At 41.3% G+C, this 13,611-nt stretch overlaps 1 protein-coding gene across 6 annotated transcripts in view; it reads left to right on the forward strand.

Moving 5' to 3' along the window:
• Positions 1-11,672, forward strand: part of ralgps2 (Ral GEF with PH domain and SH3 binding motif 2) — an 85,542-nt gene extending 73,870 nt beyond the window's left edge. For 5 of the 6 annotated variants that reach the window (XM_007550554.2, XM_007550555.2, XM_016670726.1 and 2 more), the window contains 5 exons: positions 2,276-2,381; positions 3,789-3,881; positions 7,026-7,131; positions 7,806-7,897; positions 7,986-10,333. In XM_007550554.2, the coding sequence (XP_007550616.1) occupies positions 2,276-2,381; positions 3,789-3,881; positions 7,026-7,131; positions 7,806-7,897; positions 7,986-8,015 (427 nt within the window). In that variant the 3' untranslated portion in view covers positions 8,016-10,333. Of the gene's footprint in view, positions 1-2,275; positions 2,382-3,788; positions 3,882-7,025; positions 7,132-7,805; positions 7,898-7,985 lie in introns of all 6 variants that reach the window. The other variant, XM_007550552.2, reaches the window with a different exon arrangement.
• The last annotated feature ends 1,939 nt before the right edge of the window (positions 11,673-13,611 follow it).

The following is a 13,611-nucleotide window of genomic DNA, read 5'->3' on the forward strand; positions in this document are numbered from 1 at the left end:
CTGTCAAGGGCAAAATAAATCTGTCAAGGGTTGAATACTTTTTTTTTTTTTTTAACAGCACAGTGTTGGACCCTGTGTGAGGCAAGTCTGTCCATTGCAACTTAAAGCAGCTTTCGGCTTTGGATTCATAAAACCGGCTTTAAACAGTTGGAATGAGATTTACCTCAGTGGTGTTTACCTTTTTGATTAAACTGCAGGCTTTGAGTTTGGCTCTGCAGCCTGAGGCTGACTGCTTTTTCAGTTTGAGTCGTGGTTGATAGAAGTTGACAAAATGGCACAAATTGGATGAAAATCTTTTTTTTTTTTTTTTTTTTAAATGTTCTTTCACCTGTAAGCTCTTTTAAATATTTGGGGGGCGGGGGGGGTTCTTGGAAAATTGAGAGAAAATCATGATAGTGAATTTGCGGGAAATTGATGGCATTAATATTTCTGTCACATCGCCCACTTCTAGGTTGAAGAATTATGTTTAAATTATCTGGTAATAAATTACTTTAAAGCTTTTGAAGGGGGGAGAAAAACATCTTGTGCGTCAGTTCTGATCTTCCTAGTATTGTACAGCTTGGAGCCATAATGAATCCCTGCAGACATGCTGCACTCATGTTAATGGACACAAAGTAGATCCTGATTGCTGATGGAGAAATGAAGAGAATCAGTGAAGACATTCCTACGGAAGCAGAAACCGGCCGTCGCTGCTGTTATTTTTTATATGCTTTTCTTGAAATCTCATTAATGGAAAATAACATATTTTCCATGTTGAAAGGAAATTTATTTGTTCATGGTAAGATGTTTGACTGGAGATGAATGTTTATTAGTAAGAAAAAAAACGATAAAACATTGATCCTTCCCTTCTGTTCATCTCAGTGATTTGGTGTCGACATGTTTGCTCTTCCGCAGAGCGTTATGTGGCTACAAATACAGACTAGCCGTGACGGGGCATTTAATTACCACCACTAAACTACATCATTCGTACTAAATTGACTATAAAAGATTCATCTCGTGTTGCCGTCAGAAAACTTCACTGCGGTCTTGCTCAAAAAGCGAAAACTATCAAATGATAGAACAAACTTCACTGCAGACAGCTTTAAAATTTATAGCAGAATTCCTCTGGCTGTCAAAGCTTTGACTGAAATCTCCAATTCAGCAATCAAAAACACACATCTGTCTATACAAATTAATCCTGAGAATTACAGAAATCCAATTATGCTTAAAATTTATGTTTAAGATTTAAAAATATGGATGCACAAAATTCAATAATTTGACCACATCAGTATGCTGTCCTGTGATGATATTCCAAAGTAATCAAACCTCACATTGTTAAATTTTGGACATTTTTAGCTGGACTACCTTGAAGTTGTCTGTTGGCAATAAGAAAATAACGTTTTTAAAGCAAGTTTGTTATGAGTTATGCAGTTAACGATTAGTCCTTAAATGCACCGTCACAGCTATCTGCAGGTGTTGCCACAGAAAGGCTGGTTTCTTACTCTGTCTGGGAAAATATGAAAAAAATCTGGAATCTAGCTAGCTAACTAGATAGATAGCTAGCAAGATAGATGGATCTGACCGCCTGTCTAGCTAGCTAGTCATCTAGCTACCTTGCTAACTAGCTCGCGCTCTGTCTGTATGGATCTGTCCAAAAATTCACAGTGAACTTCACAGTTTTGTTTTACAATGAATAATAAAGGACTGGGAACCCTGGAAGCTATGACATAAGCTGTAGGAACCCTGGAAAGCTCTGGAGAGCAAACAAGGGTTAACGAATTAAACTGAATTAAAGACGAACCTCATCAAATGTTTTTCCATCGTGTGCTTAGAATCTGTCAATATGACATAACAAAACTCGTTACAGTAACAATAATGTTATAAAGTGGCCACAGCTGCTTTCTGCTTCCATATATTTCTCCTGTAGGGTGAATATTTAAACTCGTGGTTCTGGACGTGGTTCTCTATATCTGTCAGCCTTCTTCACTGAGTTTCCTGCTCTGATCCTCCAGACAGACACAACCTGCACACCACCTTACCCACGTCTTTTCCTGCCTCCGCAAACGGCAGCATTAAGATTTACATCTGTGAAATATCAGTTCTGTCAAAGGCGGACAGAAAAATGTTCCATAAAAATGTTACAGTTCCGTAGAGACTGGATTAGAGGTAGCTGTGCAGATTGTTTCTGCTTTTACTGTTGGTTTCTCTCCGGTTTTATTCTGGTTCGTTGTTCTGCATGGCGATGCATGGGACTCTGGTTATACAGCGTGTGACGTCTGTCTCTGTTCTGTTGCAGCTCGGCTGAGTCGGAGGAACTTGCCGTTCACCTTTACCCCGGAGCCGTCACCGTCCAAGGGGTGCTGAAGCGGAAGACCGTGCTCAAAGAGGGCAAGAAACCAACCGTGAGAACATGCTCTATACGGTCATTTAAATCAGGAGCATGCAGTGTGCATCCATGTGCTCTTTATATTTAAAAACTTGATACAGAAACACCTGGGTAGTAAAAGCTAGATGTGTAGAACGGGTGCAGAAAGAATATGATCTGCTGAATACCTCTGCTCCCTGTGCCACACTATGAAATTAGATCAGGTGTTTTTCTGGTTTTGCATGTCTGTTACACTTAAATGTATCAGATCATCAAACAGATTTTAATGCATGACGGAGATAACCTGAGTAAAAGCAAAAAGCATCAGATTATGACTGTAAAGGGATAAATCTGTCTAAATCAGCCTGGCACTATTGGAAAATATATAAACCTCCATAACTTTTTTTATTTATTTATTTATTTTATTTTTTTTTTTTTGCTCCAGTTCCACCTGCGATATCCAGGCCTGATTATTGGGAGCCCTGCTGGGGGGAAAAAAATTACTTGAACAGGACTAATCTGACAAAACGAAGTAGGAAAAGATATCTAAAGCAGCACAAATAAATTTAAGAGCAGAGAATAAACAGAGTAATTTATATGGCTTCAGTGATTGACCAGATTACAAAATTACTCAGAATCGTGGTGTTGGTAGCAGATTTCAGGGACTGTTTTCTACTTCTGCTCTTGGATGAGTGGTAATCAATAATCAATGAAGTTGTACATTCTCCTGTTTAGCAGAAGATCTTACAGGAGAAAGTCTATCAATTTGTGACATTAAGCACACGTAGGCCTGATCCAGCAGAACAACGATCCATGTACCAAAAATAAATTATTTGAGAAGCTTGGTTAAAGCCTGGACTTGTTATGATAAAACGATTAACTTTGACATCTTGTTTTCCTGGCAAACTCTTCAATATGGCTGAAGAGCGAGCCAACCTTTCCCCACAACCATGTTAAAGGCTAATATGGAGAATAACGTTCTCCATATTACTGCAATGGCACCTGTTGTTAATTTACATTTTCACATACTCATTAGTTATCACATTTAAATGGCAGATATTATGTTTAGTGGCATGTAGGATCAGGTTGGTTTGGATTTCTTTGTTTCTCCCTTTGTAAGTGAAATCCTCATCTGAAAACTGTTTCATGTTCACTCCAGTGATCTTTAGCTGAGAAACATTTAAGTCACAGAAATGATTCCTATTTAAAACTTTATCTGGAAGAAAGACATGTACTTAAAATTCTCATGCATTGAAAATGTATGAAATTATTTTGCAAAAATCTCCTTTTAATCATTAAACAAATAATTTTTGGGTTCCTTTTCTTTTTACATACATTTACGTACATTTCTGAGCATATGTATTTTTTGATTTATTAAAAAATAATAATAATGAAGCTACTTATTCACTGTTGGGTTCATCTTAATATGTGTCTGTGCGTCCAGGTGGCATCTTGGACCAAATACTGGGTGGCGCTTTGTGGAACTCAGCTTTACTACTACCCTGCCAAGTCCCTGAAGGCCACAGAGAGGAAGCATGTAAGTCGTACCGAGTCCTTCAGTTGCGTTTTTGAGAGCGCTGCTCGAGGTCGTTTCAGTTGTTTTGGCAGACGAGGGCAACAAACAGCACAGAGCCTCGTTCTCCATATGAGCTGCAGTTGTGCGAAGAATGCTCCAAAGGCGCCTGTGTATTTTATAAGGAGTGAACACATGATGATCATTACCTGTGCACCTCTAAAAACAGCTTAATTACCCGATGAACTCAGAGAAAAACATTTTTGCTTGTTCTTGCTAACAGAAAACAAAGGCAAAAAGCTACATCCTTTTTTCTTTCTTTCTTTCTTTTTCTTTCTCTCTTTTTCTCTTTCTCTTTCTTTTTCTTCCTTTTTAAGCTGTTTAACAAGATGTTGCGTGATGCACCGGATCGTTCTGCTCGGTAGTTTGAAAGAAGGAAAGATTCAGTAAAACCGAGAGGTGGGAGAAGGAAACAGCCGAGTGGACAAGATGTCCAGAGGCTTCGTGGAAAGTGACCGGTCGTAGTTTGCACGCAGAAGATGATAGGAGCTGTGTCAAAGTGGCTTCACGCAAAGCTTTTGTCAGTAATTCTTCCGCTCCAGTTTGAGCTTTTAGAGCAGTGGTTCTTAAACTGGATTCGATCGAACCCCAAGGTTTCGATGAGTCGGTCTCAAGGGTTCGGCGGAGCCTCTGCCGCGGAGGTAAAGACACGTGTAAAGTCGTGATGACGCGCCAACGCTTTGCCATCACTTGCTGCAGAGGATCACGTTACATTGCTGAGCCAAGGAGTTCCACTCTCAGTATGGATTTGAACTTGTGTCTTTAATTACTTCAACAAAGCTCACAGTTTTTACCAAATTCTGTAGCTTTCGGTGTACAGTGATCCCTCGCTATAACGCGGTTCACCTTTCGTGGTCTCGCTGCTTCGCGGATTTTTTTGTGCAGTTTTTTTCCACAGTGCATTGTGCTCTGCGTCCTGATTGGCTCAACAGTCTCCGAGATCCTTCTCTACCTGTGTGCCAATAACGTTACGGTATTTAAATATAAGTAATACAGCTTGGCCATTCAGGTGATGAAAGCTGAAAACTTTGAATGCCTGCTGGAAAAATCTGTGGCCAGAATCAGCGCAAAACCGACTGGAGGCTCGGTTGACGAGATCCATCGCTCTGCCGTAGATACAGCTGTGAATTTCGCTGGGCAGGTTGGAGGAGACGCTTTAATGACACGACTCCAGATCACATTAAGGCCGGATTGATGAACAGGTTTTGTTCTTTGGTTTCAATGTAGAGTATTTAATTATGCTGAATAATAATTGTAAAAACTAAAGGCAACTACTTCGCGGATTTCACTTATCGTGGGTTATTTTCGGAACGTGACCCCCACGAAAATCACTGGACTTCTAAATCTGCTCCTCAATCACATCTTTTCGGGGTTGCTACTGCCTCTAGTGGCGTGGGGGTGGTAACACAACTAATATAATTACATTACTAAATCAGAATACCGCAAAGTCTTTATTTATTATGAATTTTTCTTTCTCTTAAGAATGTAGAGCTAATTAAAGGATCTAAACAAGACCTTAATGTGGTTCCAGTTTCTTTCGATGGCCAAACTGTTGAAACTGTGGCAAATTTTAAATACCTTGGGTCGTTCCTGGACAGTCAGCTCAACTTTGCTGAAAACAGTGAATATGTTTTGAACAACTGTTCTCAGAGACTCTACCTTTTAAGAAGACTTAGTGATCATGGGGTGACCCAACTAGATACTAGTTGGGTCAGTCACCCAACCCTATGTCTTGAATTTGGAGGGAAAAAAAATCATATTTTATTTATCACTACAGAAGGGTTCAGTGAATGCGCATATGNCGACCGGAGGCTCGGTTGACGAGATCCATCGCTCTGCCGTAGATACAGCTGTGAATCTCGCGGGGCAGGTTGGAGGAGACGCTTTAATGACACGACTCCAGATCACATTAAGGCCGGATTGATGAACAGGCTTTGTTCTTTGGTTTCAATGTAGAGTATTTAATTATGCTGTATAATAATTGTAAAAACTAAAGGTAACTACTTCGAGGATTTCACTTATCGTGGGTTATTTTCGGAACGCGACCCCCACGAAAATCACTGTACTTCTAAATCTGCTCCTCAATTGCATCTTTTCGGGGTTGCTACTGCCTCTAGTGGCGTGGGGGTGGTAACACAAGTAATATAATTACATTACTAAATCAGAATACCGCAAAGTCATTTATTATGAATTTTCCGTTCTCTTAAGAATGTAGAGCTAATTAAATGATCTAAACAAGACCTTAATGTGGTTCCAGTTTCTTTCTATGGCCAAACTGTTGAAACTGTGGCAAATTTTAAATACCTTGGGTCGTTCCTGGACAGTCAGCTCAACTATGCTGAAAACACTGAGTATATTTTGAACAACTGTTCTCAGAGACTCTACCTTTTAAGAAGACTTGGTGATCATGGGGTGACCCAACTAGTCTCTAGTTGGGTCACCCCTATGTCTTGAATTTGGAGAAAAAAAAATCATATTTTATTTATCACTACAGAAGGGTTCAGTGAATGCGCATATGAAACTGGTGGGTTCGTTACCTCAAAAAAGGTTAAGAACCACTGTTTTAGAGGCTTCCTCTGTTAATAAGTGATTTTTAGGAAAGTACAGAAATGACGGAGAGCATACAGGGAATAAAACTACCTGCATCTCATTTGCTATGGTTGAATAGTTTAGCAGGAGTCCTCACAAACTGTGTATCCCAATAATCTGTACGGTAAATCATTCTCCTACATGCATCCAACTTCTGTTTAGTATTTTCTCTATGGGGAACCTTTAAAAACCTGATATGACTTTAAAAACCTTTAAAATCATATTTGACAAACAGAAGTGTTTTCACTTAAAGCACATAATGTTAAATGTGATAATTACATAGTGTTTGGTCCTAATATTAAGATATTTACCCTAAAATAACTAGAACCTACAGAGAATGCAAACACTAGTCATGCAGTTTCCTCTTGTTTTCCTGATGCAGTCGTAGTTCCATGTTTTTATTCTCATCCGGAGGTGATTTTATGGAGGGTGTCGGCTTCTGATCTCCTGCTGCATGTAACGCATTTCGACACATTGTGCAAAAGCTAACCGAGTCCATTTTATTTGTCCTCCTGCCAGTTTAAGTCCACGTCCAGCAAGAGCGTGTGCGTGGTGGGTCTGATGGCCATGATGGCCGACGATCCGGAACACCCTGACGTCTTCTTGCTGACCGACTCTGAGCACGGTGAGACTGAAAAATACGACCTGAGCTACTTTGATGTTTCAGTTGTGGCCAGCTGTGGCTGAAGATGGTTTGTTTTCACCTACAGTGCCTTGTGTTGTCGTCCGCTTTCTGGATTTGCTTCCCTTAAAGCAAAATGAGACACACTAATCTACAACATGGTTACATTACTTTTTAAAAAATAACTTTCCCAGGCTGTCAGGTGCATGTAAAAAGTATTCATCCCCTTTGGATGTTTTACCCTTTTAAAAATAATTATAATCAACAAAATTAGGCTTTTTTTTTTCTTTTTTTTTTTTTGACAAAAAAAATTGTCAAAGCAAAAACTGATTTCTTGAAAATATTGACAAATAAATTAACGTGCTGATTTGTAAAGCCAATAAAAGTGTAAAATATCCAAGGGGGTGAAACCTTTTTATAGGCATCTGTACAATTTAGGGAACTTTTGCCAAAGATTTGTCAAACTGGATTTTATTTAGGAGGATAAATTCATATAAACCTTTCAAATCTGGCATTCTTCATTAGAGTAGCATCCACTGTGGCTTTGTTTTCATCTTACTGGGTCACCGAAAGTCGAGCAGCACTTCAGCCGTCTTCGCCGACCGCTGAGAGCGCCGGTGGAAACGAGGCTCTCCTCATTTCACACTCTTTTTTTCCCCCCTCTCTCTGTTGCCTAGGTAACACCTACAAGTACCAGGCAGGAAACAGGATGAACGCTTTGCTCTGGTTCAAACATCTTAGTGCTGCCTGTCAGAGCAATAGGCAACAGGTAAGAAAAAAAAAAAAGAAACGCACACCATCAGGGTCGCAGACAAACACACGGTGTGCGTTCTGTAAATGATCATTTCTTAATGCAGGTACCAGCCAATCTGATGTCATTTGAGTGAGCGGACGGTGGGAAGAGAGGGATGAGGAAACGGAAGCGAGGAGGACGAGGAAGTGGAAGCTTTCACTGCCATGAGCCCCGACAGACCGACTCTCACCCCCCTCCGACCTCACCGCAGCCTCACCTGCCACTACTGCCTTAACCAGAGTTCCTAGTTGTGTCTGTGTGTGTGAGCGCAGGTCTGTGTGGAGACAAGCGACCGCTTTGGATGTGCTGACCACTGAACAAGGACCTGCACCACTGCTCCCGACTCCCACTCGCTCTCTGTGTCTTTTGTTCAGCACTCCAGCGGAGCCCTTACACTTTGCCCCTCCCCAACACACACACACACACACACACACTCACTCAGACTTCAACATCTGCAGCTTCATTTGTATTCTTCCTGAAGAGGCGAGCTCATTTTAATCACGTCTTCTTCCAGCTTTTGTTCGGTCAGAACACGTTCCAGAGCCATTTTTACTTGATTGTTAGTTTTAGTCGCTTGTTTTTGCTTAACGATTACTTGGATCACACACACACGCGCGCACACACGCACACACGGAGAAACACACACACGAAATGTCCTGTTATCACATCGGTGTGAACATAAGGGCTCCAGCTTCTGCAGGAACAATTCCCTCCTTTCCTGAGTGTGTGTAGTTTTTAGTGGAGAACTTGCCCTTGTTTTTCTGTCATTTACTGAATTTACTAGATGTTTGTACAACTTCATCAGGGCGGGTGGAGCTTCTTTAGATTTTTCACAAATCTCGTCTGTGGTCCACAGTGGTACGATAAACCCAGATTCTAAGCTAAGTTCGTGGTTGGACGGATGCTTTCCAGTTTTTTTTGGTTTTTTTTATTAATTATTATTATTCCAATGTTTTCACCAGAGAGGAAATGCTGCGTTTCCTGGACTCGCGCATCCAAAACACTAAAGACTTGAAGCTGTGAAAAGTCCAGGAGGGAAAGAAACAAGAACTAATGACACGTGATTTTATCTCCTCTGTTTCCCTCTGACCCATTTGGTTTGTTGGAGCCTCCGTTCTGGAGCAGACACTCGAAGCTACTCAGAGCCATACAGAGTCTGTTTTTTTTTTTGTTTTTTGTTTTTTTTTCCTATGTTGTTCGGTATATGTTTTTGTTGTTTGTTTTTTTCTGGGAGAGAGGGATGGTGCAGTTCACAGTATTACTGTTGCCCAGCAACGTGGGTTTGTCTGTTACATACGAATGTTTTTTTTTTCTTTTTTTTTTTTCTTTTTCTACTTTTGGAATATTTTCTTTGAACCCTTTATTATTATTGATGTGCGAAATTTTCAGAAAAAAAAAAGGATTTTGTTTGTCCGCTTCAACCAGTCCCAGCTCAGTTTTAGGCTCCTAACGAAGTGGTGTCATGGGTGGAGAAAAAGAAGCCTCGTAGGTGGCAATTAGTGCCAAGTGACGTCAGCCTCACCACTTTTTTTTTCTCCCCCTCCCTCTCCCCCCCTCAGGTTGACGAGACATTGAAGGGTTATCAGCTAAAATATGTGGGCCGCAGAAATCCTAATGTGAAAACACGAGCAGAACCTGGTAGAGGACAGGAGGGCGGAGTGATATTCAGAAATGGCAAATCATTTTACAAACAGGTGTTAGTTTACATTGTACTGGTGCATCTCGATAAATTAGAAAATTGTCGAAAAGTTGGCTTGTTTCATTTGAAATTGTAAAATAATGTCAGGCACACCTTCTGAATCGCTTCCAAACTCTTTTTTCTTCCACTAAACCTTCCTTAATCTGCCCGGATGCTCATGTGAACAACCAGCTTCTTTAGCAGTAACTTCGTGTGGCTTACCCGACCTGAGCAGCAACCGTGTCCATTAGCTAGAAGCTACGTTTGTTCAAATTAACAGAAATAAAAGCCTGCCACTTATCGGCCCGTTCATAATAAATCTATATAATGATTTATACATCACCGAATTACTGAAATAAGCCACGTTTTCAGTGGAATAGTAATTTATTTAGATGCACCAGTATGTTTACACAGCCTAACCCCTCCACTCTAACCGCTGTACTGTATTAGCAGGAGCTGATTTGTGTACAGGCACGTGTGTGGCCCGTCTCTGAGGTCCAGTGCTGGAGCAGAGCAGGTGGTTAGTGGGAGGCAAATCTCAGAACCAACTCTTACCTCCTGTTCTTCATCTCTGAGGTAATCCCCCCACCCCCCTCCAACGTCACAGACACGCACCCCAATGTAGAAAATCTGTCCTTTAGCACAGCATACTGTACAGTTTAATGGTTCAAAATAGCCACTTTTGTTTAGGTCAGACATTATGTGGATGGATAGGATCAGGTTAGGAAAAAAAATGAGAGAAAGAGATGTTATGGTGGACAAACCTGTGGAAGAATGAGTGAGGAAGCCAAAGAAAGGCATGTGTAGTGTGTGTGTGTGTGAGAGAGAGAGAGGATTTGGGTGCCTGTTCATACTTCTCTTTTTTTTTTTTTTTTTAAAGCATTGTAATCAAAGCCAGATGAGGTGGCCTGCCACTGCTGAGCAGTGGTGTGGGGGGGTGGCGGCGGGCGTCCAGTTGACCCAATCATCCGTGTGACTAGTGGCTGACGCTACGGCTCCACGCCGGCTCGCTTTGTGCTGGACGTGTGAAGAAAAGGCGGACTCGAAAGTGGGAACTGAACCAGATCAGAACAAGGGACTGCTTTGGAGGGACAGTGCCACAAACTGTGGAGACGGGTTCGGCCCGAAGGGACAAAGAAGGTTAAAGTGCATTTAACCGTGGGGACGCTGGAGGCCATTTTCCTAACCGGACGGCGCCGGTGAGGCACTGAGTGACTGCATGAGAATCGAAGCGAAGAATGTGAGAACCTGCAGAGAGGACTGTGGAGAAAAGCAGCTGGGGGAACGGATCCCCATCATCCTGACGGCGATCACCTTTCCTTTCTTTGCATTTGCTTTATCTGAAGCTAATTGACAATGATAAATGAAATGACAACCTATGTAACTGAGTTTTATACCAGAGCAAATAAGTGCTTTATGGGTTATCTGTGAATTTGAGTTTAATGATCATGACAAGCACTTTTTGTGGCGTTTTCCCCTCACTGTTACCTGGGTTTACATGTTTGTTTGTTTTTTATTATTATTATTATTATTATTATTCACTTCTGTACAGCGTATGGTCAACATAATGGAAACGCGTCGAATTAATTTTGGGACTTTTCAGTTGTAGATGCTGAGCCGACATTGACATGAGATCCATTTTTGTTTTGTGTAGGAGTAGAAGTTGCACGTATCGGTCTCCCTGTAGAGCGTAAAGCGCCAGGCTTTACTTTTCTCTGCTTCACCAGACGGTTTCCTTTAAACTGACCATACTCTCTGCACACGCACAGCTTCCACTGTATTACCCGTTTTGCGTCGTTCACCTGAGTTCAGTCGAGCAAAAGGCGTTCGACTCGAGGAAGTGTTAGTTTATTCTTTGAACCAATGTGACTCTGTGCCACCTGTCGGGTTTCATTCACTGTTTACCAAGAACGGCTACGACGGCTTGACCTTCACCTGACTCCGTGTGTCGCTGTCTGCCTGTGCCGCGGCGAGCGCTGTGACCTCTCCTCCGAGCGATGCGCTGTGACCTCTCCTCCGAGCGATGCGCTGCCTGGTGTGAAGACTGAGAACCAATAAACACTCTGCCCTGTTTTTTTTTATTTTTTTATTTTTACTCCACACTTCAGCTCTGTGTTTTTGTTCTCTTTAAGGTTTAATATTCAGACTGTTGTAGTAAGTGTTTAGCAAAAATTACTCCATTTTTTTCCCCCACCATCTCCCCAAGACTACATTGTGTTTGTACTGGGATTTTATGCAATGAACCAGCACAAAGTGATGCATAACTGAGGGGAATTAAAAGGATGGATGAGTTTTCCAGCCATATAGAATAATTTTATAGCACAATCAAGTTACTATGTTAACTTCAGTTGTTATAAAAACGATGTCAAATATGACTTGAAAAGAACTTTGACTTTGTGATTTAACGCCATGAAATTGGGCCTCTGTCTCTTTAAAAACGCCTCTTCCTGAAACGTTGCCTTCAGGAAGTCCTCACAGAGAGGCAGCTTGCGTAATGAGCTCAGGAGATGCACACTTCCGTCAGGTGTTTGCTAATTGCTCCTGGCTAGTCTGCAGGAACTGAGTGAGGGAATCTTGAAAACCAAGGAAGAACTTTGTCTCAAAAAGCGGGACTAAGTCCTACGCAGGCATGTTTGCCATGGGAGATTAGATTCCTCAAACATGACTGGGAAAAATCAAGGCAACACTCAAAAATATGATTTTGATGAAGAAATGACATTATGTAAAGCTCAAAGTTATGTTTACTACTTGAAATTTAAGTAGTAAACAGTGGTTAGTAAATGTAGCCCTAATCGTTTGTGAAATTCAAAATCATTTTACTGCGGAACAGAAGTGTTTCCAGGAAGTTTTGAAAGTGGGCTGAATGGGGGGCTAGTGAGGATCTTGTGGTGGAAAGCAGGAGAGAAGAGACCAGAAATCAAGTCACAGATCCACAACATGGTCCAAGAGAGACTGATTGAGTTCTGATTAACTGAAGCCAATTCTCTTCTTGAGTTATTCATTAAAAAAATATTATCCACACAAGACTTTCTCATCGAGGTAGTTAGCAGGCATTACCTGACCTGAGGTGCGCTACAATTTTGACTTGTCCAATTTACATTCATTACATTACAAGACCAAGGAAGACATTGAATCTTTGGGACAGAAAGCTCAAATCGGTATCCCTTGATAATAGAAAATGCACAAGAAGCAAAACACAAACGTGAAGAAATGAGTCCAACTCTGAACGGTAAGAAAACGTCTGAAGCCAATCATCCTGAAAAGCCAGACTGAGCTCATTAAAAACGCCCACAGAGAGACAAATGAAAAGCTTTCAGTGGGTTAAAGAGGTCATGGATAATAAAAGTGAATCTGCGTTAGAAAAGATGATGTTGGAGCGTTTATTTGGTGTCATCTGAGGGCGTCTGGCTGAAGGAAACCAGCCCGTGCTCTGATACCGATGACGTGGAGTGTCGGGGCGGGACAGATGGCAGCCATTACCGCTGCAGGAAATGTACAGTCAGACAGTGAAATGTTTACTTTTTCCACTGCACAAGTCAAAAGGACGGATGGTGATAAAAGGGACATTTTTCAGGATGAGGACATCACCAAGCGGAACAAAAACAGACCGATGGCTCTGTGACGGACGGCTCACGTTTCAGTGCAATTAAACCTGGGAAGCTGCTCTGTTAGGAAATCTCTGCTTCAAAGCTGCTAGAAAAGCTACGGCGTCATTTTTCTTACAATTTTTTCAAAATTGGTTTACTCAGCATTGAGTAAAACCATCACTTATGCTCCTAATAGTTAAATATAACTTATCTGAGAAAAAAAAAGTCATTTTATTATTTTTTGTTTAATTTTCTAAAGGATTTGTGATCCCGACGAGGTTTAATGAAAGTACCAGAGTGGCCAGTTTTCTTCTGCCGTTTGGAGCGTAAAGTGTCACAGCAGCTACCCTCCCCCACATGTTGCTGAGGTGAGTCGGTGAAGGCTGGCTGCTACCATTGACTTTATTGCTTAAGAGAAACAAATG

Source organism: Poecilia formosa, unplaced genomic scaffold, assembly GCF_000485575.1.
Source record: "Poecilia formosa unplaced genomic scaffold, Poecilia_formosa-5.1.2 Scaffold37, whole genome shotgun sequence".
Taxonomy (NCBI): Eukaryota; Metazoa; Chordata; class Actinopteri; order Cyprinodontiformes; family Poeciliidae; genus Poecilia; species Poecilia formosa.